We start from the raw sequence: 26928 nt of genomic DNA, 5'->3' as shown, positions 1-26928 counted from the left end.
CTCACAGCTGACCTTGGGCCCCAGCCCCATATCAGGCACCATCGGGCTCCACTTTCATTTTTCCCGGTAAAAACATTAGTAAAATCACCTTCAAACTTAAAACATTGAATATAGCGGTTAATATAATTAGCACACACTTTAAAGTATGTTCCACAGTAGCCCTTATGACCCGACTGCTAATTAAATAAAGAAAAACAGAAAGGCCATGACAGGGCCTGCTTCAGCGCTGATGCGAAAGTCTTTTTTGGTGCCGCACCAATAACCTCTTTCTCCGTAAATAACCTTTACTACCACCTTCCAACAGTGCCCCTCATCCCTCCATGGCCCCCCCTACTGACCTCCTCCTCAGATTCCCTCACTGCCACCCTCCACTAGTGCCCCTCATCTCTCTGTAGCCCATCCCCCTCATGACCTCCTCCTCAGACTCCCTCACTGCCACCCTCCAGCAGTGACCCTCATCTCTCCCTAGCTCCCCCCTCCACCCCATGACCTCCTCCTCAGACTCCCTCACTGCCACCCTCCAGCAGTGACCCTCATCTCTCCCTAGCTCCCCCCTCCACCCCATGACCTCCTCCTCAGACTCCCTCACTGCCACCCTCCAGCAGTGACCCTCATCTCTCCCTAGCTCCCCCCTCCACCCCATGACCTCTTCCTCGGATTCCCTCACTGCCACCCTCCACCAGTGCCCCTCATCTCTCCCTAGCTCCCCCCTCCACCCCATGACCTCCTCCTCGGATTCCCTCACTGCCACCCTCCACTAGTGCCCCTGCTCTTTCTGTAGCCCATCCCCCTCATGACCTCCTCCTCACACTCCGTCACTGCCACCCTCCAACAGTGACCCTCATCTTTACGTAGCCACTCTCTTATATGCATTTAATTTGTTGTACAGCGCTACTCATATCAGTGTAGTGTGCGTCAGTACTTTACACCATGCACACATTATACAGACTATGAATCATACAAGTATGTAAATCAGTCTACAGGGAATATCACATAAGGCAATGGGGATTACAAGGTGTATGAATCACATGTCATCCATACTGGTGGGCAGTATATTTTAAGAGAGTTTGGTCTGGGGAAACACAACCGTAGGATTTAAAGCATATTCCATGCGGGTCAGCTTTACTGATAAAAATGTATATCTGCCCAAACGCACTCATTTTAGCAACATTAGAATTAATAAAGACTGGGGAAGTTCTAACTATATCACAAAAAAAGAGCGAAGTTCTAACTATACAATTCATGTTTGTATGCAGCTCTTTGATGACAGTTCATTTGTCACTGTCCTATGTTAGGATTGTAACTTCTGAACTGCAAGTAGCACAAAGATCTGTGACAAAGGCAGTAACCCACCGAGCTTCCACATAAAATACAGTTCATCTGCATTTAAAAACTACTAACAGACAAATGATTGCTCTCCAGCAGGATCATTAATCACCAGCGTTATCTGGGCATTTTGTATTGTCTTATTGTTGTCCTGCATCGGCCATGATAATGATAAAAACGGTTTAAATGAAGCACACACGTAGTATGTGTCCTGCTGGGCCTGTGATTATTTTAAAAACAAAACAAATAGTAACACATTCTCTTACCTACTCCATTAGTCAAAGTTTGTGTCACAGTCTGATATGATAAGCAGCTGCAGGGGTCAGGAAAGGTGAATAGGAAAAAAAACCAAAAAAAAAAAAAAAAAAAAAAAAAAAAAAAAAACTTATTTTCTCCTGCGCTGCATAGAAAAAGAAATATCCACGCAGCAGAACATTGTCGCCTTTGCCATGTGGCGATGAAGGGGTGAAAAAATAAACAAAGCCTCGCTAACATGTAAATGGTCTTTTAGAGACCTGTGAAGCGGGTGCGGCTGCGATAATCTTTAAAACTTTCTGTGTGCGTGCACGCCCAGGAAGCTGTCTCGGTCCGGGCTGACACACGACGTGTGCTTTGCGCGCCTGCCTTCAAGCCCTCACTGCGAGGGCCAAGGCTCGTGTTTGGGTGGGCCTGGCCCAGCCGGCCCACCCGCTAGAACCGGGCCTGATGAGGCCCATTGGAAACAGCTGACAATGCTCACGAGGAAGGTAATAGAGAGGGTGTCCCGGTGAACCCAGCATCTTATGACCAGGATCCAGGAGTGCCCACATTCACTCTGTGATCTGGACGAGATGTGAAGGTGCGTTAAAAATCCCCAGAATATAAATGCAGTGGAAGTGCACAGCATGCTTCAGAGGAGGCGTGAACCATGCATAGAAGACAAGGCGCCATGTGGGCAATGAGAAATAACCTGGGTAGCTCGCTACACAGACAGGAGGGTAAATATGTGGCACCCACTCTTCATTAGGAATAGGGCAGACTCGATAGCAGAACGGAAGAAGGCCTGGAGCAGGATGAGATGAGTAAACACTGGGGCTGACATCTTTTTGTATCCCATGATTAGTAGGGCGTGCTCTGCCCCTCTGGTTAGGATACCCTCAGCTCAGGCACTAGTACAGAAGCCATCGAATGGCTGTGAAGATCTTGCTCTCGGTCAGGCGTGGTGCGTCCATTGGGGCGTGGGGGCGTAGCCCCCCCGCCCGCGCCTGCAGCTCTCCCTCCTCTCCTCTGTGAATGTCAGGCTCTCCCTCCTCTGTGAATGTCAGTCAGCATGACGTCGGACCGTGGGCGGTCCGGCGTCATGTTGACTGACATCATTGTCAGACGCCTTTAGGAAAGGCAGCACAAGTGCGCATGAGTGGGCATGGAGCTTAATTTTTACTCCGTGCCCAGTCATGCGTACTTGTGTTTTTGCTGCCTTGCGCATGCCCATTAGGAGCCCCTCGGTCTCCTAATGGGCAGGCAGCGGGCGAGGAGTAGGCGGTGCCGTCAGCCAATCCTGGCGCTGCTGCAACGCCAGGATTGGCTGAGGGCCGGGTTGCAGGCAGTCACTGTCACTGTTGCGTCACGTGGACGTGGTGTTCCGGACCGTTTGAAGGAGCAGAGAGGCGCCAACACGGGCCAGGAGAAGACGAGGCGGTCACCGGTCAGGTAAGTGTTTTTTTTAATTTATTTTAGGGTGGTTTCCTGACTGTGACCCGGGCCGTCGCTGCCTTTGGCCGCGGCGCCGGCCCCCGTATTATTTATTGATGTGAAGTGAATCAAGTCAGTGATTTAGTTGGGTGGGATCTTAATTCCCTGCCTGGGTGCGTTTTCTTGTAATTACCCTGCCGAGTTTCCTGTCCCTGTTCGGGTGGGTTCTCGAGCTTTCACTGACACCGTCTGTTGGTTCTCCAGTCACTGCGTGCGTGTGGTCCAGTGCTCCCCACTCCTTGCTGGTTTCTCGTGCTATCATTGGCTTTGAGCGGTATTTGGCGCTTCAGTTTTTGGTTGAGAGGGTTCTATCACTGGGATTGAAAGTTTTGTGTTTTACTGACTGGGTAGGCTGTCCTGTCGCTGGACAGCTGGCGTCTCATGATCTCTGTCTGCACTTCTTCTGTTGGTGGTACGCGGAGGGGGGGACTCTATGCTGTTTCTGGTTGTGTTTTGTTGTCACTTGAAGAACATCCATGAGCCCACGTCTACTCCATTAGCGTAGTGTCTTACAAGTTAACGGCCTGCATGGTTTGTGGTGTTAATTAATCAATGCAAGTCCAGTGTGTCTCAACAGTGTTTCATTTTTTAAGAGACAGCGCCATTTACCAGAACATTGTATTCCATTGAGTGGAAATTTATAGAGCGCTTCGTAACTGCAGAGTTTTCTGATTCTTGCCTTTTTGTATGCAACGGCTTGCTGTCTCATTCCCAGGTAAAAAACAATGTTTACATAAATAAAGCGATTTGGTGTATATTATCCGCATTCCTGATTTCATTACTTTCCCTTCCTTACAGCAAGAGACGTAGATATCAAACGTGCAGCAAGGTCAGTGGCACCACAACCCCGGAATCAGAGGGGCCCATTGCATCCCCAAATTATAGCTGGTTTTTATTAACACATGTTGATTGGGGGTGCGGGGTGGTCCGTTCATATATTAGGGCCCTATATGTTTTGCAAATAGTATTTCTTGTTACGCTAGCGTCATGAAAAGAGCAATACCAAATGAATTAATGAAGCTAAACAGACCCTTGTACCAGTGGGTTTTGTTTGTATTAGGCAATTACTGCGTGAAGTGAATTCATGTGGCTGATGGGTTCTGATGCATGTGGCTGACAGGTGATGCAACAACAGCTGTTCCTGAGTTTGTGCGCATCTTTTTCGGTTACACTTTTCAACAAGGCTAATGGACCGGGAAATTGGGCACTTTCAGAAGTTGTTAGCTGGGTAAACATGCTGATTGTGTGCTGCCATTTCTTTAAACGAGTCGCCTCTGCAGGTTGGCATTTCTCCTGATGGTATGTGCAGTATGCCAATCATTTTACGCCCCACCTCTTTCAAATGTCACCAGCCGCCCCTGCTCTCTGTATCTAGTACGCAACGCCGTCTTCCCGTGGGAGTGCTCCCTTCAGGAATTCACAAAGGAGCACGCAAAAATATTTTTTTGCATATTTAGCGGACATAACAGCCGAGCAGCAGTGCAATTACACTTTGAATAGTATTTCTGATTCCACAAACGTTTCTCCATGGAGAAATACTTTCCCTGCATCCTCACGAATTCCAAGGGTGTTCTCGTCCCATTTTCAACCTTTATTTACTCCTGCCCTCGACAGGAATAAATATCTGACCATATGCAAGGTAAGATTGGGCTATGGAAAAGTATGCAAATGACCAACTTGTTTATTTACGCACTCACTTTCCAAGGCTTTCTGACCTTGGAACACCCTCTCCACAACTCTTGAGAAGATTTACTCACTTACGAGTTATGTGATTGTATATCTCCTTTTAAGCATAAATGCAGGGGTTCCATGGATGTTGTAGGGTAGCTTGAGGAAGTTTCTGGCTTCGATTGAGAGCCAAGTGAGGTTAGCCACGATCGGAGTGGTATGGTCTCCTCTGTTGGCTTCCTACATCAGTCACAGTAGGAGTCAGGTGACCAGCAAAGGAAACTATTTATTCAAGTGCATGTCTGATGTGTAAGTAAGAGGCACTATATTCCTCTGGGTGTAATCATTGTAAGGAATGTTGTCTTTGTTTACACACAATGGTCCTTAAAACATTTGTCTGTTTTTGTCTCTTTACAGGCGAGGGTGAGGAACAAGGCTATGAAGAAATCACTGCGATCCGAAGATGGGGAATATGCAGATCTCAGCAGCTATGACAATTTGGAGGAAGATGAAATTATCAAGGTAAATGAGATCTGCCGGCCCCCCTCCAAACTCACTGTGGCCATGCAGAACCCAAAGCTTCTCCAGGTACCATGCCATGAATTGCTGCATGTGTCAGTTTGTCAGCCACTATAACACTCAGTGTCTCACTTTAGATTTAGAGAGTGGTTTGGAGTTCATCGAGCTCTCAAGCTACCATGGGCTTTAGAAGGGCAGTAACCCCAACCACTTCCTTCTTAGCAGTTCCATTAATCACTTAAGTTAAACAATACTTAAAGTTGAATTTTAACCAAGCAGCCATTTTGTGTGCTTCGGAGTGTCATCCTCTTTCAGCACAGGGGCATTTGGTTTCCTCTATGTGCAGACTTATGTATCGACTCACAAACGGTAAAAAGAGTGAGAAACCACAAAAGGAATGCCAATGTCCCTTGTGAACGCTGCTGAGACATCTATATCAAATCACCCAATGTCTTGGAGTCTGTACGGCACAGTAGCGCTATTGCTATTGGAAATTCCTGCTAGTCAGATAAAAATGGTTTCCAATAGATATAGTTTGCATATATTGCTTTTAGGATATTGAACTATATAGAAGTATAGGGGAATTATTCTGTCTGCAATAAAACACCAACTGAAACCTAAAGACACAATCGAGCACCAACATGCGTAAAGTTATCAGTCAAAAACTCCTCCTTAGTTAGTTTGAAGTAAGAATAGTCAGAGTACTTAGATAAGTGCAGGTTCTTCTTTTATTTGTTCAAACATGAGAAGTTCTTTTTCAAGTGTTCCAACATTCAGGTTGTATCCTTTATTGTATGATTTCTTTCTTCACACTAAAACAAAGCGAACAGCCGACACGTGTTTCACCCAGTGGCTAAAATTGGGCCAGGGCTTTTTCAAGGTTTGAAAAAGATATTAGTGAGGTAATGTTAGATAGGTTTGTCTCAGAGTCTCAGTGTTTACCAAATACACCCAGTGGTATGTGAATTGAGTGGACGTGATATTCAAAAAAACAGTGACACTTATAAAAGTGCTCAAACATTTTTTTTGTGAAGGAAAAGAAAGTGCTCCCAATAGTGCATAAGAGAAGTTTTTTTTACTCTATTTAAAAAGACAGTGGGGTTACTGAATGATAGTTTTGTTTGTGCTACAATCTACATGTGAAGCCGAGACAGGTGTCAGAAGGAAGGCAACCTTTGTGACAGCTTAGTGTGTGTTAGTATGCTTTTAAGATCAGGTTATATTAGTACATACTTTCGTCTACAACAGGGTGACTAAATCCTAACCGTGATCATGCTATTTCCTAGGTGTTATTCATGCTTCAGTAGAGCGGATGCAAGGATCTATAACACATTTTTCATATCAAATATATACCTTAAAATTCGGAATAGTGGCACATCATGTTAGCATTGACGTTTTCTATTCAAAAATACTTCACGATAGAGCAGGGCGAATATCTAGACAGAAATGAGCAGAGAATAAAGGACAGATGTAGATGCCGATGGGATTGACAAGACATATACGCTTGGTTTATTATGCCGATGACATCAATCAGAAAGAGTACCAAAGTGGCAATATATTTACGGTCCGTACTAACATAAGCAAGAAAAGTGTTCACTAGGCAGGTTGGTTTATACATATTTTACACGAGAAAAGTGAGAGCCTAAGGAGAATGGTGTTTATCTTGGTGGCTCGAGGATGAAAAAATATTCTTTCATTCCCCAGCCTCAAGGGGCCGAGCCTATTACTATGGGGCAAGCTAGCACATTCTTTCGAAAAAAACAAGTATGGTAACCTCAGAGAAAGCGCCTTGCGCTGGGTTCTTCTTTTCTTGACCCGTTTTAACAGGTAACACGAGAAGAAAGGCGGTTCCGGGTTTCTCTAAACCGCTGTTAAATACAATTAGCGACATTTCAGAACAAACCCTAGACTCACTTACTTTAATCTGTTCGAAAGAGTCGTAGTCCCGGGGTAATCCCAACACGGTTCTTCCCACTGAAGTGTCAGCGTTGTAAGCAGCGGCCATCTTTAAGAGTGCTACAAAGTCCGATCACGTGTTAGGGCGTTCAGGATGGTATGCGCCCTCAATGGGGAGGGCCATCTTTAAATGTGTTAATGCAGTCCAGATTGCGCCCATCATACATAAAAATAAAGAAATAGATGGCAAGATTTTCTACTGTGATTGTTTCTAAGGTCTTTTTTAAAAAAAACAGAAACCAGGGGGTTTATTCATGTCTCAGATGTCTTAAAGTAGTCCATGAGCGGTCATTTTTAAAAGACCAACTTTGAGGGATAAAGGCAATACACAAGTCAAAACAGGTACGGGAGATTTTAATGGCCCGGGAAAAGTTCTATAGTCTATATGGTGAAAGGAAGGCTACGTTTTTATATATATATATATATATATATATATATTTATATATATATATATATATATATATATATATATATATATATATATATATATATATATATATATATATATATATATATATATATATATATATATATATATATATATATATATATATATATATATATTTAATCCGTCATCCGACTCTGGATAAGGATAAGCTTAGATTCAGATTTACTACATTGGTATGGCGTTGCATGCCAATGGTTATACTAATGTCCATCATTTTTTGTTGTGAATTATAGCTATTTCAACTGGAACTAGCATTACTTTTGTATATCATTAGAGTGGCCGATGTCAGTAAAACTAGGAATTGTCATATTCGTTTAAGGGAGAGAGGGTCTACTTAGTCTTGGCTATAATATATGCTGTCCATATCCTATCGGTGTAGGCTTCATGACATAAGCAAAAGTTAGTGCGACGCCTCAGATTAATATGCGGCGGCGACCAGATGATGGCAAAATTAAAAAAATATACGGATTTTAGTGTTTGTACAAGGTATATAACTATGTTCAAGATGAAAGGAAGGAAGATGTGAGGAAGAGAATAACAGGCAAACAAGGGGGAAGCTCAGAATAAAGAGATTTTGAGGAATAGATAATTCCTTGGGTTGGTGGAAGCCTGAGGGTCATATCACAAAACTACATTTCATAGATTTTTAAAAAAAGACAGAAATTATAGCGCCAAAGTAGTGACTTGTCCTCTAGATGTATTTTTGTTCCTCTCCTTTAGGTGAGATATCACCTGTATCAGTGTCATTATGTTCGTAAAACAGGGCATATTACAACCAGTGGTGCCATTCAAGATCTTTATTCAGGCCTGTTTCCACAGTCCCAAAATCGAGCACCAACACTGGTAGAGCAATCCACGACTGGACAGAATGACTGTTCTGAGGTCAACAGGAAGCAAAGTAGTTTTTGAGGTTGCTGCAGGGACACATTTGTGTGGTAGAGGGAGATGCGATTGTTGAAAATAAGTGTCCATGTCTGATACCCTACCCCTCACACACCTTTATATAAACACACACATCACAGATCTTCTCACTACACAGCACTGTTGACAAATTCTCTTTTGAAAAATGCCTTTGTGTCAGCTTCATGAACCTACAGTAGGAACATATGAGCTCCAGAACAACCGCAAAAGAGGAATCGTAGTCACATCTGACTTGTGAGATGAGATGAAGGCTGAAGGAACCAGCAGACTCAGACTAGTTCGATGCAGAGGTCATTGCACATTTTCCATAGACAGAAAGGTTTGTTTGGTGCATGCATTAGCAAACAGGGAATGGAGTCACCCAGAGAGTAGCCAATCAGCCTCCAGGTGGAGCATGTGTCATCTCCTAGTAGAGCCCACTGGCATCAAGATAAAGCATTAAGGGTCCGGGTTTCTTCTAGAAAGAGGAAATGTTGTCAACCTTCAGTGATGACAATAACACGTTCGATCTCTGGTCTCGATACCGCACACCCAACATTATGGCGGTCTATGTCTCACTTCTTTCTCCCTCCCTTCAACAGGTCACCAGATGCAATGGAATAGCCCCACGCCAAATTATTATACATGTAATTCTGTAGCGCCGGGACACCTCTTTGCTGAGGCAGCTGTGCGCTATATAAACTCAGGTAATATAACATAACATATGCACCTCTAGATGTGCAAGAGTTGCATCTCCGTTGGAGTGTGAACCGTCATGGTTGTTTGTCACAGATTTTGCCTTACTTTGAGATCCCACAGAGGGTGACTCACAGGCATTTACACAGGTTTCTTACATATTAGGGCTCTGGTATATCTTTCGATGCGGAATTGTTCCCTAGCACACTCAGTAATTCATTCCATTCCTGTTGGAAGGCGAACCCCGGGGGAGTCGGAGAGACCACCCAGGGGGGCCCCCACACTGTACGAAGTAGCCGAGCGCTGCTGAGAAGCCTCCTAGGAGAGGTCCTTCTCCTATACCATACCAGCACAGTAACACCACCACACAGGACTCGAGGATGTTTATCACGATGAGCAATTCTTTATCAGCATTTAAGAAGTTACGGTTATCGATATATACAAGGGGGGATCGAGGGACCTGCAAGAGTCTCAAAGTCTTTGGTAGGGACGGGGTAGCGGGACAGTCTTTGGTAGCAGCTGGGTACGAGGGTACCTTAGGCCCAGTTCTTGTTCCTCAAGCTGGAGGGACTCCGTGTCCCGGAGTGGTCGAACCGCAATGGCGTCAGCAGGGCTCTGGTGATCAGTTCGTGGAGCTTGAGCCGCGACTAGGTCAGCAGGGCTCTTAAGGTGGTTCAGTTCAGCTCGAGCCGCAACGACGTCAGCAGGGCTCTGGGGGAGGCTTCAGCGAGGTTGGGCCGCGACAGCGTCAGCAGGGCCCCGATGTTCCGTGAGGTTCCTTGTCTCAATAAGGTGGAGCCGCGACGCAGTCAGCTGGGCTCGTGGTATAGGGTCAAGCACGAGTTCTTCTCCGTAGGGTCAGCCGCGATTCCATCAGCAGGGCTCTTGACTCCGGGATACAACTGCTGTTCCATTGCGGGGTTGCCCCAGATATAGGTCTGGAGCCCTTTGATGTCCGGACCCTTGCGCCTGGGGGGGGGCGGAGAGGCCGGGCTGGGAGAGGCCAGACGCCCAGCGGGAGAGGCGCCAGGCCCGGAGAGGCCGGAGGACGATCGCACCTAGGTGTGGAGGGACGGTGGGGGTCCCATCGAAACTCTCCTCCTCCGGGAGAGGTGAAGTGGCCATGCGGTGCCCCCTGGCCAGATCTTGGTGCCTCGAGGCCGGGGGGAGCCGGGTCGTGTGGGCTGGTGCGTGGAGCAAGCATGGGGGGAACCCCGAAGAGATGAGGGGTTCCTGGGCGGCCAGGAAAAGGGGGCCGCTGAGGCGGGTGTAGGCAAACGGGTACAATCCAAGGGGGACCTCGAAGGGAGGAGGGGTCCCTGGCGGCCTGAAAGGGCGGCCCGTGTAGGCCGGTACGGGGGACGAGCACAATCCAAGTGGGTTAAGACCACGCCACGAGGCCGGGTCCAACAGGCGTCCCCCCCAGCCGAAGGCAGGGAGAGTCACCCATTTCCTTGGGGGTTCTCCTCGTCGAGGCGGAAGAAGCGGGACAGGCCGTCGGCGTTGGCGTGGTCACTGCCGGGCCGGTGTTCAACACAGAAGTCCATCCCTTGCAGCGAGATGGACCATCGCAGCAGCTTGGGGTTCTCGCCCCTCATTTGCATTAACCACCGCAAGGGCCGGTGGTCGGTCTGGACCCGGAAGTGGGTGCCGAAGAGATAGGGCCGGAGCTTTTTGAGGGCCCACACTACAGCGAAGGCCTCCTGCTCGATGGTGCTCCACCGCTGCTCCCGGGGCAGCAGCCGTCGGCTGATGAAGGCCACGGGTCTGTCGAGTCCCTCCGAATCTACCTGGGACAGGACGGCCCCAATTCCATATTCGGAGGCGTCCGTCTGCACCACGAACTCCTTGCTGTAGTCAGGGGCCTGTAGCACGGGGGCAGTGCACATTGCCGTTTTGAGAGTCTCGAAGGCCGCCTGGCAGCGGGGGGTCCAGTGTACCTTCTTGGGCTGCTTTTTTGACGTGAGCTCTGTGAGGGGGCCGACAATGCTCCCATAGCCTCTGATGAATCGCCGGTAGTACCCGGTGAGGCCCAGGAAGGCCCGGACAGCTGTCTGGGTGGTGGGGGGTTCCCACGCCTGGATGGCATCAACTTTCGGTTGGAGGGGAGCCACCTGACCGCTCCCTACTTGATGGCCCAGATAGGTCACCGATCCTTGGCCTATCTGGCATTTGCTGGCCTTGATCGTGAGGGCGGTCAGGACTGCTTTGAGGTGCCCCAGGTGCTCAGCCCAGTGGCTGCTGTATACGGCAATGTCATCTAAATAAGCCGCGCTGAAGGCCTCTAGCCCGGCCAGGACCTTGTTCACTAGCCTCTGGAAGGTGGCCGGGGCGTTCTTCATGCCGAAGGGCATCACCCGAAAGTGGTAGTGCCCGTCAGGGGTGGAGAAAGCGGATCTTTCTTGGGCACCGGGGGTGAGCTGGATCTGCCAGTACCCGGCGGTGAGGTCAAAAGTGCTCAGGTAGCGGGCTGCCCCTAAGCGGTCGATGAGCTCGTCGGCCTGGGGAAGAGGATGGTCATCGGTCTTGGTAACGGTGTTCAGGGCCCGGTAGTCCACACAAAATCGTAGCTCCGGGGGGGTGCCTGGTGCGGCGGCTTTTGGCACCAGGACGACGGGACTGGCTCACGGGCTGTCGGAGGGCTCGATGACCCCGAGGGCCAGCATCTTCGCCACCTCAGCCTGGATGCAGGCCCGCACCCGGTCGGGTACTCTGTAGGCTCTGTGTCGCACGGGGGGACTGTCCCCAGTGTCGACGTCGTGGACACACCATGGAGTCACCCCCGGAGTGAGGGAGAAGAGGGCCGCAAAGGGCTGCAACAGTTGCTGACAGTCGTGGTGCTGTTCCGGGGTCAGGGAGGGGGCGAGTTGGACGCCTTCGATGGTCCCGTCGTGGTCGCTGGTCCGCAGGAGGTCGGGTAGGGGCTCGGAGTCGCCTTCGCCCCCGTCGTCGGTCGCTAGCAGTAGGCTTAGTTCGGTCCGGGCAAAGTGGGGTTTGAGCCGGTTAGCGTGCAGAACCCGGAGGGGGTTCCGGGGAGACTCCATGTCGATCAGGTAGGTGACAGGGCTCTTCTTTTCCACCACCTTGAAGGGCCCGGTCCACTTGTCCTGGAGGGCGCAGGGGTCAACCGGTGACATGACCCAGACTTGCTGGCCCGGCTCAAACTCGATGGTAGAGGCGTTTTGATCGTACCATCTTTTCATGTCCTCTTGGCTGGCCTCGAGGTTGGCTTCGGCCAGGGCTCAGAACCTTCGTGTCTGGTTGCGGAGGGTCAGGAGGTATCTGTAGACGTCGGGAGGGGCATCTCGGGGCTTCGTCTCCCAGCCCTCCTTGACCAGGCAGAGGGGTCCTCGGACTGGATGCCCGTACAACAATTCGAAAGGGCTGAACCCCAGGGACTTCTGCGGGACCTCCCGATAGGCAAACAGGAGGCACGGCAGCAGGACATCCCATCTCCGCCGTAGGGGCTCTTCCAGGCCCTTGATCATGCCTTTTAAGGTTCTGTTGAACCGCTCGACCAGTCCGTTCCCCTGAGGGTGGTATGGGGTGGTGAACTTGTACGTGACCCCGCACTGCTGCCACAGGGACTGCATGTATTTAGAGATGAAGTTCGTACCTCGGTCGCTCACCACTTCTCGGGGGAACCCCACTCTCGAGAAGATCCCCATTAAGGCCCGGCCCACTACGGGGGCTGTCACAGTTCGAAGCGGGATGGCCTCAGGGTACCTGGTTGCGTGGTCTACGAGGACCAGGATGAAGCGGTGACCCAGGGCGGTCTGGGGGTCCAGGGGCCCTACGATGTCTATTCCGACCCGTTCGAACGGGGTGTTGACTGCTGGGAAGGGCTGGAGAGGGGCTTTGACCCGTCCCCCCGTCTTGCCGCTGGCTTGGCAGGTCTGGCAGGACCGGCAGTGGTTGTCCACGTCCCTCCGCATCCGGGGCCAGTAGAAGTGGGTCACCAGGCGGCTGTAGGTTTTGTCCTGCCCCAGGTGCCCAGCGAGGGGCACATCATGTGCCAGGTTAAGGAGGAACTCCCGGAATCGGAGGGGGACCACCAGCACTCGACTGGCCCCTAGTTCTGCAATCTTCTGCTCGCTGTACAGTAGTCCTTCAGCCCAATAGACCCAGTGGGTTCCGGTCTGGTCACCGTTGGCCTGCGAGGCCGCTTGTTGCCGGACTCCTTCAAGGGAGGGGCAGGTCTTTTGTTCCTGCAAGAACTGTTCTCTGGTGGGGCCCCCGTCGTGGCGTCATTGGGCAAGTTCCGGGAGGGTGCCGAGAGAGGCGATCTCGTCCGGGGGGGGCACCGTGGATCTGGCATCGGTGTCCGCTTCTCCCTCGCTGGAGGCAGGTGGTGGCACGGGCCCCTCGGGCTCGACGGTGTCGGCGACCATGGACGAACGGGGGGCCTGGGCGGCCATGGACCGGGTGGTGGCGCAGGCCCATTCGGGTAGTCCTAGCATTCGGAGATGCTCTCGCCGCTCCACTTGAGCCCAGGGGGAACTCTCGAGGTCGTTCCCCAGGAGGCAGTCCACCGGAGCGTCGTCGCGGACAGTCACCTTCAGTATGCCCGTCACCCCTCCCCATTCGAAGGGAATCTGTGCCATCTGGCACATGCTCTCGCTGTTGTCGGCCGTCCGGACGGGGCATAGCACATTCGGCAGGATCTGTTCGGGGGCCACCAGGTGGCAGCGGACAGCGGTGACACTGGCTCCGGTGTCACGGAGGGCTTCGGCCCGTCGTCCATTGATAGTGACCCACTGTTGGTACTTCTGGGTGTTGCTCGGGATGGGTGTTCAGGGCACCATTTCTTGGCTGCCCAGGCAGACCAGGGACATGGCCGCCGGCTCCCACTCAGTGGACCCCCCGTTAAGGGGTTCTTCCTCTTCCTCCCCTTCTCCCAGGGCGGCAGCCACTAGTTGTCGGGGCGGGGGCCCGCTGGTCCCACTTCGTCGGTTCATGGGGCAGGCAGGGTCGCTGGCATAGTGTCCTGTTTGTTGGCAGCCGTAGCAGGTTATCGTGGGCCGGGGTCCAGTTTTGGCTGGCGCCGTCCCTCTTCGGGCTAGGCTCGGGGAGGTGTGTTGCTGAGGCGGCCCCCGAGGCGGACTCCGGGGCGGCCCGGCTGGGATGTCCCGATTCCTGTTCGACCCTCCTCCCCCGCCGCGCTGGCGGGGGGGTCCGGTGGGGTTTCGCTGGTACTCCCCCATCGAGCTCCGGGGCACTCGGGTGTTGACCCATCGATCAGCCTCGGCGGCGAGCTTCCGCGGCTCGGTCAGCTTGCTGTCGAGGAGGTGTTGTCTTAGCTCCACGAAGCAGTTGTTGGAGAGGTGTTCCCAAATAATGAGGTCGACCAGCTGCCCGTAGGTGGTGACCTTGCTCCCCTTGATCCAACCTTCTAGGGCCCTGCTGAAAAAGTCAACATACTCTACCCACGTGGTACCGGGGATTTTCTTGCAGTCTCTGAAACGCTGGCGGTACATTTCCGCGGTTAGTCCATAGCGGGTGAGCAGGGCCTCCTTCATATGGTCGTACGAGGTCATCACCTCTTCCGGGAGCTGGAGTAGGGTGTCTCGGCCCTCGCTAAGGAACCGACCCCATAGGCCGGCACCCCAATCCTTCCGGGGTACCCGATGGGAGGTCATGGCCACCTCGTACGCCTTAAACCACTGCTGGATGTCGTCGTTTTTATAGTACTCCTTGACGACATCTTATGGAATATGGACCTTGGCTTCGGTGGGCGGCAGAGCGTCTCTATTGCTGGGGGTGCCGGTCTCCCCCTTCTGGGCCTTGAGCTCGAGTTCTTTGAGGCCCCGCTCGTGTTCGAGGGTCAGCCTTTTCTCCTCCAGCTCTCGATGCCGCTTCTTCTCCTCTATCTCCTCTTGTAGCCGTAGCTGTTCCATGGCCAATTTCTTTTCGGCCAGCAAGAGTTCGCCGTCCAGCCGAAGTCGTGCGAGCTCTAGCTCATGGGTCCGGACCTTCTCCCGCTCTCGTATTTCTTCCGCGGAGAGGCCGGTTTCCAGGCTGTTTCTCCCTCCGTTCGCGGGGGTCGGTGCTGGTGGCGTGGCTGCATTCAGGGGCAGGGGACCTTCACTCTGGGAGGGACCCACCTCGGACTCTATCCAGGTTCTCAGGGCTTCCTGCATCTCTTCCTTGGTACCTAGGCCGGTGGTCGCAATGCCCTTGTCCTTGCAGAACTGTTTTAACTCTTTGTGCGTGTACTCTTCCAATCGTTCTGGTTGGAACTCCATGGTCTCTGTTCGTCTGGATGGATAGCGAGTGGGTTACTTGCTTGTACGCTCTGCGTTCGGCTTGGATCCCACCGCTGCCACCAAATGTTGGAAGGCGAACCCCGGGGGAGTCGGAGAGACCACCCAGGGGGGCCCCCACACTGTACGAAGTAGCCGAGCGCTGCTGAGAAGCCTCCTAGGAGAGGTCCTTCTCCTATACCGTACCAGCACAGTAACACCACCACACAGTACTCGAGGATGTTTATCACGATGAGCAATTCTTTATCAGCATTTAAGAAGTTACGGTTATCGATATATACAAGGGGGGATCGAGGGATCCGCAAGAGTCTCAAAGTCTTTGGTAGTGACGGGGTAGTGGGACAGTCTTTGGTAGCAGCTGGGTACGAGGGTACCTTAGGCCCAGTTCTTGTTCCTCAAGCTGGAGGGACTCCGTGTCCCGGAGTGGTCGAGCCGCGACGGCGTCAGCAGGGCTCTGGTGATCAGTTTGTGGAGCTTGAGCCGCGACTAGGTCAGCAGGGCTCTTAAGGTGGTTCAGTTCAGCTCGAGCCGCGACGACGTCAGCAGGGCTCTGGGGGAGGCTTCAGCAGGGCCCCGATGTTCCGTGAGGTTCCTTGTCTCAATAAGGTGGAGCCGCGACGCAGTCAGCTGGGCTCGTGGTATAGGGTCAAGCAAGAGTTCTTCTCCGTAGGGTCAGCCGCGATTCCATCAGCAGGGCTCTTGACTCCGGGATACAACTGCTGTTCCATTGCGGGGTTGCCCCAGATATAGGTCTGGAGCCCTTTGATGTCCGGACCCTTGCGCCTGGGGGGGGGCGGAGAGGCCGGGCTGGGAGAGGCCAGACGCCCAGCGGGAGAGGCGCCAGGCCCGGAGAGGCCGGAGGACGATCGCACCTAGGTGTGGAGGGACGGTGGGGGTCCCATCGAAACTCTCCTCCTCCGGGAGAGGTGAAGTGGCCATGCGGTGCCCCCTGGCCAGATCTTGGTGCCTCGATGTCGGGGCTTCGCTGGGGCCGAGGCCGGGGGGAGCCGGGTCGTGTGGGCTGGTGTGTGGCGCAAGCATGGGGGGAACCCCGAAGAGATGAGGGGTTCCTGGGCGGCCTGGAAAAGGGGGCCGCTGAGGCGGGTGTAGGCAAACGGGTACAATCCAAGGGGGACCTCGAAGGGAGGAGTGGTCCCTGGCGGCCTGAAAGGGCGGCCCGTGTAGGCCGGTGCGGGGGACGAGCACAATCCAAGAGGGTTAAGACCACGCCACGAGGCCGGGTCCAACAATTCCAATGTGTGTGACTGCAAAAAAATGTAACCCTATTAAACACACAAGCACTGGGTGCAGTATGAGCAGAGCTGGTGGGGCAAGACTGGGGCACACAAGATCCTGCTGATATCAAGTAGTGACTAGTCCTTCATCGGGTAAGAGGTAAACTCCTTCTTAAAGACAAGTGAACAGTGACTAGCTTTGCATCTGGAGAAATCCCAAACCTGCAATGTGAATGCAGAGACTCCTCAAAACATGGCAGGGATACAGTGTGTTGGTAGTTAGCCATGGGCCAGTCTATGCTTTTGACTTTTGCTATACCAAAAAGGCTTCTGCTCAGTAAGCAAATATACAGTCACTCTTTATGGGGACTATACCTGTGATTACTTTGGTATCTATTTGTGGAAAGCAAGTTGTCACTTGCGCACCAAATCTAAAGTGTAGCCGCATTCCGTGTGTTCAATATACTGCCTGTCAAACGACCTCAGGCGTTTTGAGTAGGCACTATGCTGTGTGTGGAGATGAGTGACGGTGAAGTGGGAGGTTAACTATTCTGGATGGAGCCTCTGTACAAGTTTGCATTTCCAAACCTTCTCATTTTCTGTGATATCTGTTGATGTTGAACCTGAGGTGGTCTTGTGTATGTTGGCCAAGTTTTGGTCTTGTCTCGTTCATAATGGGCATGTCTGAGCCCTTAATGATCCTCGGAGAACACTCAATACTTGGGACCAGAATATTGGGTTACTTAAGGATCTGCCACTGGCAGCTGTTGTGTGATCGCAGAACTGTTCTTCAAAGCCATACATATGGGCTGTGTGTGTATCTTGTACAGATGCTTAAAATTGCATTAGAAACTCAGAAGAAGAAGAGGAATCCTATTTGTAAAGTCATATTCCCATGTCAGGAATTTAAAAAGTCTTTCTACCGTCAGATGGTATGCCTTCACACTCCCTTGTAGAGAGTGACACTTCCAGCTTTTTACCACCAGTGCACATTCATCAAAATGCCAGAGATAGGGGAAGTGACATCATACACTCTTTGGACTCAGCGGCTCCACAGGAAGTTACATTATAATAACCTTTGACTGAGAATCTGTGCAGAAAGTTATGCCAATGAACTAAAACCTGCTGACATCGCAAAAACGGACAATGCTGAAGTCATGAATAATATAATAACTGTTGGAAAGTGGATTATTGGTAGGGGCAAATGTAGGTCTGCCACTGGCAATAAGGCCACTAACACAGTATAGAGCTCAGAATAGGTCTTAGAAAATCATCCCCATGCTCAACCCTTGGTAGCTTGGCTGCGAGCAGGCAGGCAGGCTTAACTTCAAAGACAGGTATGTAAAGCATTTTAAAACACCAATTTAGCAAATAATTAAGACACAACACATAATAAAAATCCAACACCAATTTATAAAACTAGGAAATATTTTTATCTTTAAAATGACACCAAAACGCCAAAAATCCAATGTAGGGAACCGGAGATAGGAATTTTCAAAGATTTAGCATTATATAGCACTTAGAAACTTATAACACCATATTGGGATATCTGGTCGCGATAGACCGACTCAAAGTCAAAATTTCAGGCCGACCGCCATGGAGCCCTGAGTGGCTACCATTCGCGGTAGGTCCCGGTCACAGTTTTTACCTTCGGACTTAGAAACTTTTCTGGAGCTTTTTCTCGCTCTTCACCAGGCCAGATTCGGTGAGGGTTCGCCGGCCTCGGATTTCTTCTACTCCCGGTCAAACTCTGGAAGTCGGACCTACAGAGCTTTTAGCGGGACGAACCTGGATGGCTTGGCCGGCTCGTGGTTGAAGGCAGATGGCTTAACTGTCTAGGTTGAGTCGGTCCCCCTATGGAGCTTTTTTCCAAAGTTGCTCCAAAGTTCTCCAAACTCCTGAGACGTCTTCCTGAAGTTCCCCAAGGGGTCCCAAAGTGTCTCAAACTCACTATAATGGTCTGGATGCTCCAAGATGGTCCTTGAAAGTTGTGGACTTAAGTTCCCACAATCCACTTGAACAAAACCCTTACAAATCCACGGGTAGTTCTTCAGGTTGAGGATCCTTGGTGGTGATGTTCCAGGTGAGCTCTGTTAACCTGTAGCTTACAGGGAGTCCACTCTTTAGTTCTTTTGCAGCAAGGTAATCCACAGGGCTGTAGTTTCAGCTGGTGCAGTCTTCAGAGGGCAGGCTTTTGAATTTGCACCCCAACGTCTCAGCATGGCAATGTCTTGCATTCTTAAGTTTCAAGCAGCAGATCTGAGAGACTCTGCCCCTCTCAGATACTTATTCAAAGTTCTATGGGTCAAGCAGGAGGTCACTGCTGACCAATCGGTGCAGGGCAACTCCCCAAGGATATGGCCACATCCTGTAGAGTGTGGCGTTATTTTGTCCCAGGGTGCACCAAATCCTCCAAATTGATAATGGCTGATTTTCCAGCAGGGAGGTAAGAGCTGGCTAAACACACCCCTACAATGGCTACTTTACATAGACTCTCCCCCGTGCATCTGCACATTCCTTCCATAAGCCTAGCTCTGCTTTTAGGGTCAAAAGAGTGAAGTTGTAAATGACACTGAGGCCTCCTCTTCTCGTTGAAGACCATGGTTCACGACTCCTCCCCCTGCTCTGGCATTCCTGTGTAGCAGCACACTGCCCTCCCAGCAGAGCTGGTTAATCCCAAGGGCTCTTTATCACCTCTTCAAGGCAGCCTGGCTAATCCACATAACTCTGACCAATAAGGGCAGACCACTGGAAGGCTGAATTTGGACTTACAAACAAGAAAGTCTTATAACTTCTTGTATGTACATTTTAGGAGAAATTCAACAATATCATATTGTTGGATTTATCACTATCATTCTGGGAAGTTTTTGAATGGAAGTTCTATCATTCTCTTATCAGGAGTAATTAGTTAATAACCTCTTGCCATGTTAACCTATGTGGCATCGGATTTGCAATGGGAAAAATGACTTGGGACTTTTTCCCAGCACCAGGACTTACACAAACAAAGTTCTTTGCTTATATCTACAGGACCCTCACCCCATGGGACAACTAGGGGAGACTTAGGGGGTTCTGAATCTATAGAAATATTGCAGATCCTCCCTCCACAGTGCTCCTAGCATCAAAGTAGAATTTGAGCAGCACTTTATCACAATGTGGGGAGTGAAATGTGAAATGTCACTTATCCCAGGGCATATAAAACTTATTTTATAAGGGTCTACCATATAAATACCTGACCCCCCACTTCTGGGACACCTAGGGGAGACCCTGGGGGTTCATAATATTCCAAAACATTGCAGGTTGTCCATTTTTAAGTGCCCCAAACAGAAAAGTCGAGTTTGGGCACAATTTACTTTTTAAAAGCAGTCCTGCCACCCAGGGCTACTTTAAACTGGCCTCAGGCTTCAGCAGTGCACACATGCAAGTGCAGAAACCACTGCTGGCCTCTAAACTGCCATTCCCTATTGTGGACGCCGGACTTCTAGGTAGTTTTAATCCCCCTGCCCTATTATTTAATGGGGTGTGATAGGGTAGGTCATGCCAATCACAGGGGTACCCCATACCTTAGTGTACCCTAATGTATGTAAGTGTTTTCACTGTATTCTAAATGCATCTCTTTCAGCATAGCACTGGCCCTGGTAAGGCAGAGCCCAGGGTCAGTCAGAGTCAGTTACCACCAGTACCATTAAGCAAACAGTTGGGGGGTGCCCAGGGCATAGGATGACTTTGCAACAATAACACAACACAGATAAATGGTTGCTCGAGACATCATCTCTTTTTGGATTGATTGGGGTGTTTACGCACTATGCCAGGGGAACAGTATTCATTTAGGGGATATAGGGGATTTAGGGGATATAGTTCCACAAACTGTAGAACAGTACAGCAAAACAAAATCATTTATGCCAATCCTCCCCTACCTTATACACTAACAATAAATGTATTGATAAATCTGAGGGGGAGGGGAAAAAGAGAGAGGCAAATATAATGGGATTCAAAAACAAAAGTAGTCAAGTCCACCTGTATTAATTGTTATGAACCATATATTGAATATGAAAAAGGGTATTGGATTTAATTGTTTCATATTATTAGTACATTTTAGCCCTGATTATAGGTGGAGGATCAGATTTATTCTACCCCTGTGAAAGTATCTTGAATTGGGCATAGTTTACCACACCCAGTAATTACCAGGTGCAATAAAACCTGCATCCTTTGCTAAATTTCAGCAGGTCAAACTTGCTGGATTTAGTGGGGGGCAGGGGGAGAGTACAGTACTGACTATGAAATGTACATTTTTGTGCAGTAAACACTAAAATCCTCATGTTAGTACCCTAAATCTTAACATAGGTGCAACTTATTGCACCCCAAAATGTGCGAACCCAAGGAAGTTATATTTTATCAGGTACAATCAACATCACCTTTCCTCCCCAGAATGTGTAATCAGGGCTTTACAGTTATAATCATTTGAAGGCATCATCACTACTGCAAAGCACAAAGGCAAAGGTTTTATTCAAAGATATCTTTTACATGTATTTCCAATAAGCAAGATTGACAACAACTTATTTAAAATATGTTTAATTCTTATTTCATTATTTTATTTCACCAGAACAGTGCACTTTGCACTGCGGAATTTATTTCATTTACAGAGCTGAAGGCTTATGTCTTAGGCCCACTGAAGCTGCAAAATAGTAAACAGAGCACATCAAGATGCTGTTTACCTTTTGCCACCTCTGATGTTTGGGGGTCTCAAAGACATTGCCAGCGATTGCAAGGAGCTTCGCTTTGATTCATTTTCTTAAGTATTGTTGTGTTTCTATTATCACCTTTCATACAAAGCCAGAGGAAGACCTTGGTGTGGAGACCTGTTCATAGAAAATGCTGAACAAAAAACACCAAATAACAAAAAAAGCAAGCAATGCGAACAGTGTAATAGTGATTGAACGTGACAATAAATGGTACCCATCATGCCACGTTCATATTGTAAATACGGAGGTAAAGGAGATTGCACCAGTATGTGTGTATACTGTGATACAGTTTTTTAGGTCTCGCCTAGCGACGCAGCACATGCGCTGATCGCTTGCGAGATCTATTGTCTTCGATTTTGCTTCGGAAGCGGGGTGGAAGCTGCACCCATGCTTCTGATTGGCGCAGGTCCAAAATGCGTGCTTTTCATTTGAAGGGAGGCATGTTTTGTTCCCTCCCTGTCTCCAGTTCGCCGTGCCAACCCGGACAGGAGATGTGCACACATGTGGTGTGCACGCATGGCTTGCTTCCACTTTCTTTTGCATTGTATTCTCCCCAGTCCCGCGGGCGTCTCTTTTCATCACGGCATTTTAGCACAGTGCGCGCATGGCGCGCTTTCACTTTCGCGCACTTCCACTTTCTTCTCCTCCATATTGTATCTTAAGCCTAGCCGCAGTGCTACGATAATGATCTTCTAACCATTACCCCATGGGTGCTTAAACGACAACTTGTAACACCACACAAAGACAATTGTGTTGTTATGAAGAAATCGCCCATAATCTGTTGAAATCACCGCTCTATACCCCCACCCCCTTCTAGTGGTGCCCCCGCGCAACCACTTCTGTAGTGCACCCCCAGGTTTACCCCCTTCATCCTTCTGAATCCTGGGCTCAGATCGGCCTTGCATCCTGTTAATATTCCACCGGGGAGCACGGCTGGGCGCCTGGGGCTGCTCATGGCAGAGGAATGCTGTGATGTCAGGCTGCAGGCAGCTCCTTTTCATGCCAGCTCCTAGCAGGCTGGGGACACCACCAAGGCGCCCATTTAACCAATATGAACACATGTCCATTAACTTCCTCCTCCAGATGTGGCAAGAAGGGACCCCCGGCTTCAGTGCAGCTTTGCAGACATCTCAAGAGAAGCAGATGTTATCCGCGGCAGAGCCCGGCTACCCTTCTTCCCAGAGCTGTGCAACTGTCTCCCAGCACATCCTTTTGAGTTGAGCAATGATTTATCTTGGGCACCCATAAACAACACAACTCCCGCACAAACACACAACAATGGCAGCCCAGCAGTGACAGACACCCAGCCATAAATCAGGGATGGTGGGGTACCGCGCGCTGACCAGGGGCGAGAGAAGGCATATTCCTAAAAAAAAACAGCAATGATATAACTGCATGGGATAAAACACACACACAGACTGCACGACCCCTGCGAAGAGAAATGGCCCCCAATGAAGATGGCTATTTGCCAGATTTTGCGACAATAACATTAATAACAAATAATTAATTTCCATGGACACACAGGCACGGGATGCCCTGCTACTTACAGCGTTCCTGCCCACGGTGTGGGCTCGGCTCCCAGAATCACTTTATGGCACAGCTCCCCCTTCTCTCCCCGTCTCCCCTTCTCCTCGCTCTCTCCCTCTTCCCCCCCAAGCCATAGGCTTGTTTTTTAAAGGACATTTGAATTTCACGTCAGATACAGGGATTTTCCTGACGAATACATATGTATTCTGCAACCTCTGCATTAATTATGTAATGAATCACGTGGTCTTGGGGAGGGGGCGTGAGGAGGTTGAGGGGGAGCTCTCACTATCGTACTCAAAGGACCACTATGACCTTCCACAGTAGCGTTTGTTCTTGTCAAATCTGACAAAAAAATCGCTGACTATCGCTAACTCGAGAACCGCATTTCCCCACCCACCCCTGCCCCAGACCCTTTCCTTATCTGGCGTTCCTCTGGCCTTTTGTCTCAATATCACAACATTTTACACACATCCCGTTCCCGGCCTCTTAAATTCACATTGAAATAAACTTTATTGGCATTCCAAACCACAGCCTTATTTTTTTACTGCATGCCATGCATCAAAGTGCACCGCGTGTCTCCAGGTCTACACGCATGTCTCAGTGTGGGTATCTTTAGGGTGCCCGGATAGCAACATGCCAAGTGGCCAACGTTGTCGCAGCCATGGCCTTTCCTTTTTAGGTGGCATCATTATCAGGTTCATTAAATCGTATTGGTTCCTTTCAACCAAGGAAAGACTACATCTTTCAGAATGCACTGATACGTTAGATGGCATACGCATACAGGAAGCATGCTGTCAAGGTGACATAGAGTCACCCTATGAAGTGTTCTTGTTTAGTCTTTTTAGGTCTCGCCTGATCCAGCGCATGCGCTGGTCTGGCTGAGACATTTTGTGTATGGATTTTCAAAGTGATGCCTGTGGCCTAAAGCTTGCGTGCACGTGAGCGTGCACGTGTGCAGCCGCCATGTGTCTTTCCTCCACAGTGCTTGATCGCGATGCGATCACTTTCACTTTCGCGGGCCGCGCGGCCGTGTCACTTTCACGGCCGCGCGGCCAATGCTTGTTTATTATTTTCGTTCAGCAATGCTATGATTGATCTGTAGTAGGCGTTTAGATCACGCGGAACTGACGGTGTTTTCTCCTGTAAGGCAAAACGTGTGTTTTAATCATTGATTCAAGCGACGAGCGTCCATAATGTGACTCTACTGTAAGCACTGTGCAAGTGGCGTTAAAATACAGCATATTTCCGGTTCCCCGGCTCTCTAAACTGTTCTCGTGCTCTGTTTAGCTTCCATCTAAAGTGTCACCAAAAGCTAGTTCTCGGCGCGGCCCCCCTTGGAGCTGTCATCTGGCACAGCACTCTCACCCACCCACATCCCTTGACGGAAGTGTGAATCCATGCTGCAAAGACAGTGAGCGCCAGATAGCCATCCAGCGAGCCCCGTGCAAGAATCACTTTTCACGAGTCAGCGTTTAACAGGTGCAATTAAATGAGCTCTGAGACGTGCGAGTCGGAAAGAAAGAAAGCTTTCTAAGGACATCCTGGGAGAGGCTATGTGGGCGGCTCAACTATTTTAAACCCATTCAGCCACAAGGAGAAATTTAGGAGAAATGCCATTTGATTTTCCAATGTTTGTTTATTATTTTCGTTCAGCAATGCTATGATTGAGCTTTAGTAGGCGTTTAGATCACGCGGAACTGACAGTGTTTTCTCCTGTAAAGCAAAACGTGTGTTTTAATCATTGATTCAAGCGACGAGCGCCCATTATGTGACTCTACTGTAAGCACTGTGCAAGTGGCATTAAAATAAAGCATATTTCCGGTTCCCCGGCTCCTCTAAACTGTTCTCGTACTCTGTTTAGCTTCCATCGAAAGTGTCACCGAAAGCTAGTTCTCGGCGCGACCCCCCCTTGGAGTTGTCATCTGGCACAGCACTCCCACCCACCCACATCCCTCGAAGGAAGTGTGAATCCATGCTGCAAAGACAGTGAGCGCCACTGAGCCATTGTCATGTTTTGTGCCCATAATTTGTTTGTATATTTACTTGCTTAAGATATTTTCTTTTAGGCATTTATTGGGCTATTCCCTGCTCTTGGCAAGTTATCCTTTTGCAGGGGACCCCTCTCTTTCAAGATAATGGCACAAATATGTATCCACATAGCAAGCACGTGCAGTTATAAGAATGTAAACAAATGTTAAGGTACAATAATTCAAAAGTGTAATGCCTGCAATCAAAACAATACAATTGGAAAAAAGAGCTAAAGACTATTGAAATACGAAATCACTAAATGTACAGGTCTGTAAATGGGATATGTTTATAGAACCATAAACTTATAATGTAGGTTAAGAATTGCAATTTCTAACTCTTACAATGCATTTTATGCCCTTGGAGATAAAAAAGAAAAAAGCTATAGAAGCAGTGTTCCACTGAAGGCACACAACTGGGAGACATTAGTGCTGAAAGGTTTCTTTGAGTACATTTTTTTCTTGCACACATAAGGCAACATTCAGTGCCCTTTACAACTCCATCATAAATACATCTAAATACACGCATATAGCTCACAGGTATGCCATTCACAACTCTCGTGTTGAGATTGACACAACACTCCATAGCAAAGACCAATTTAGCATTTTGCGAATAACTTTGCCAACCTCTGCAGTCAACTTTACAATTTAAGAAACCATAATCCAAATGTTGTCTTGCCACCTTCGCAACAGATTACTCGGGCAGGAGGGATTCATAGTAATATGAGGGTTCCCAAAGCATGTGAAATTGTGATCTAACTTGTAAATTGCATATGCAAATGTAGGCATAAGAACAAAAAGTGTGATTCAAGGAATACACAATTTGGCCATCTTGTGGTCCTTTCCTCTATTTGGTGGATTTATTTGGCTTGAATTTGAAACACTTCTGTATCTGAGAGTTAAAATGTCAGAATGAGAAACAAGAGTTCTCATTAGAGCTTTTGGTTTTAGACGGTCATTTGGATTGGCTGCTGTATCTTGTGCTTACAAATGGCCCTTTTCTTACTTTCCTTCCACCTCTACAGCCTTCAGAAACAGCTGAAAGGTGTGTCTGACCCCCACATTGCCCTAAGCCGTGTAAGGCACTTCTACCCATAGCCAATAGGTCTCGCCTTTGGGACCTTATAAGTATTTAGTTATGCAGCACAATATCCTTACTGCAACAACATTAACTGTTGAATGGCTAAACACTTATAAGGTCCCAAAGGCGAGACCTATTGGCTATGCCAATGCTTGTTGTTGAGGGGCAGCAGGAAGACTTTTTAATGGGGTTTAAGGGTTTTGATGACACAGTAATAGTATTGTCGAAAATAGACATTTTAAAACTTTCTTGCCTCCCTACGACTCTCCACCCATGTAGTGGAGACGGAGGTTCAGCTACACACATTGCTATGTTAGCATAAGCGTCTTAGAAGTTAAAACGCCATCTTGCCACTTTTGCTGCTTTTGCACACAACACTGCTGATAGGTGTTATTATATGAAATCTGCTTGCTTGTCTTTTTTTCACATGAGAACGGTCTGTTGTTCACATCCCTAGATGTGCAACGCGACCTTGGTCTGAACATTGTGTGCAGACACAGTCAGGGCCAAAAAACAATGTATGCTTTTGAATTCAGGTTGATCGGCCCACGCTCTAGCCATAACACGCACACAGCTGCAAATATCTGAAACTCGAGCGCCTTTAATATTGAAGTTTGCATGCATGAGATACGCACTTTAAAGAAGACCTTTTCCAAACACAGAGCAATGCTGATCCTGTGATGTGATTCACCTAAACTGATATTTACGGTATGGGGTTCCCCATTCAAGCCTAGAGACCTTCTATTAGTCTAATAATACTAGCTTAATAGCGAGGGGAGAAGGGTTGTATTCCACTATCATTTGTAACATGATTT

General features: G+C 49.1%; 1 protein-coding gene and 1 long non-coding RNA gene across 2 annotated transcripts in view; one reads left to right on the top strand and one right to left on the bottom strand.

The window, feature by feature from the left end:
* LOC146871567 (uncharacterized) overlaps positions 1-7264 on the bottom strand; it is a 68536-nt gene extending 61272 nt beyond the window's left edge. Inside the window, exon 1 of the long non-coding RNA XR_014981021.1 lies at positions 7163-7264. This is a non-coding gene — a long non-coding RNA (uncharacterized LOC146871567). The remainder of the gene's footprint in view (positions 1-7162) is intronic.
* MLN (motilin) overlaps positions 1-26928 on the top strand; it is a 43408-nt gene that overhangs the window by 1712 nt on the left and 14768 nt on the right. The window contains exon 2 of the mRNA XM_085651171.1: positions 5143-5247. Within this exon, the coding sequence (XP_085507297.1) occupies positions 5143-5247 (105 nt within the window). The remainder of the gene's footprint in view (positions 1-5142; positions 5248-26928) is intronic.

Source organism: Triturus cristatus, chromosome 1_1, assembly GCF_964204655.1.
Source record: "Triturus cristatus chromosome 1_1, aTriCri1.1, whole genome shotgun sequence".
NCBI classification, from domain to species: domain Eukaryota; kingdom Metazoa; phylum Chordata; class Amphibia; order Caudata; family Salamandridae; genus Triturus; species Triturus cristatus.
The sequence above is the reverse complement of the archived record's forward strand: the minus strand, read 5'-3'. Positions and strand labels throughout refer to the sequence as shown.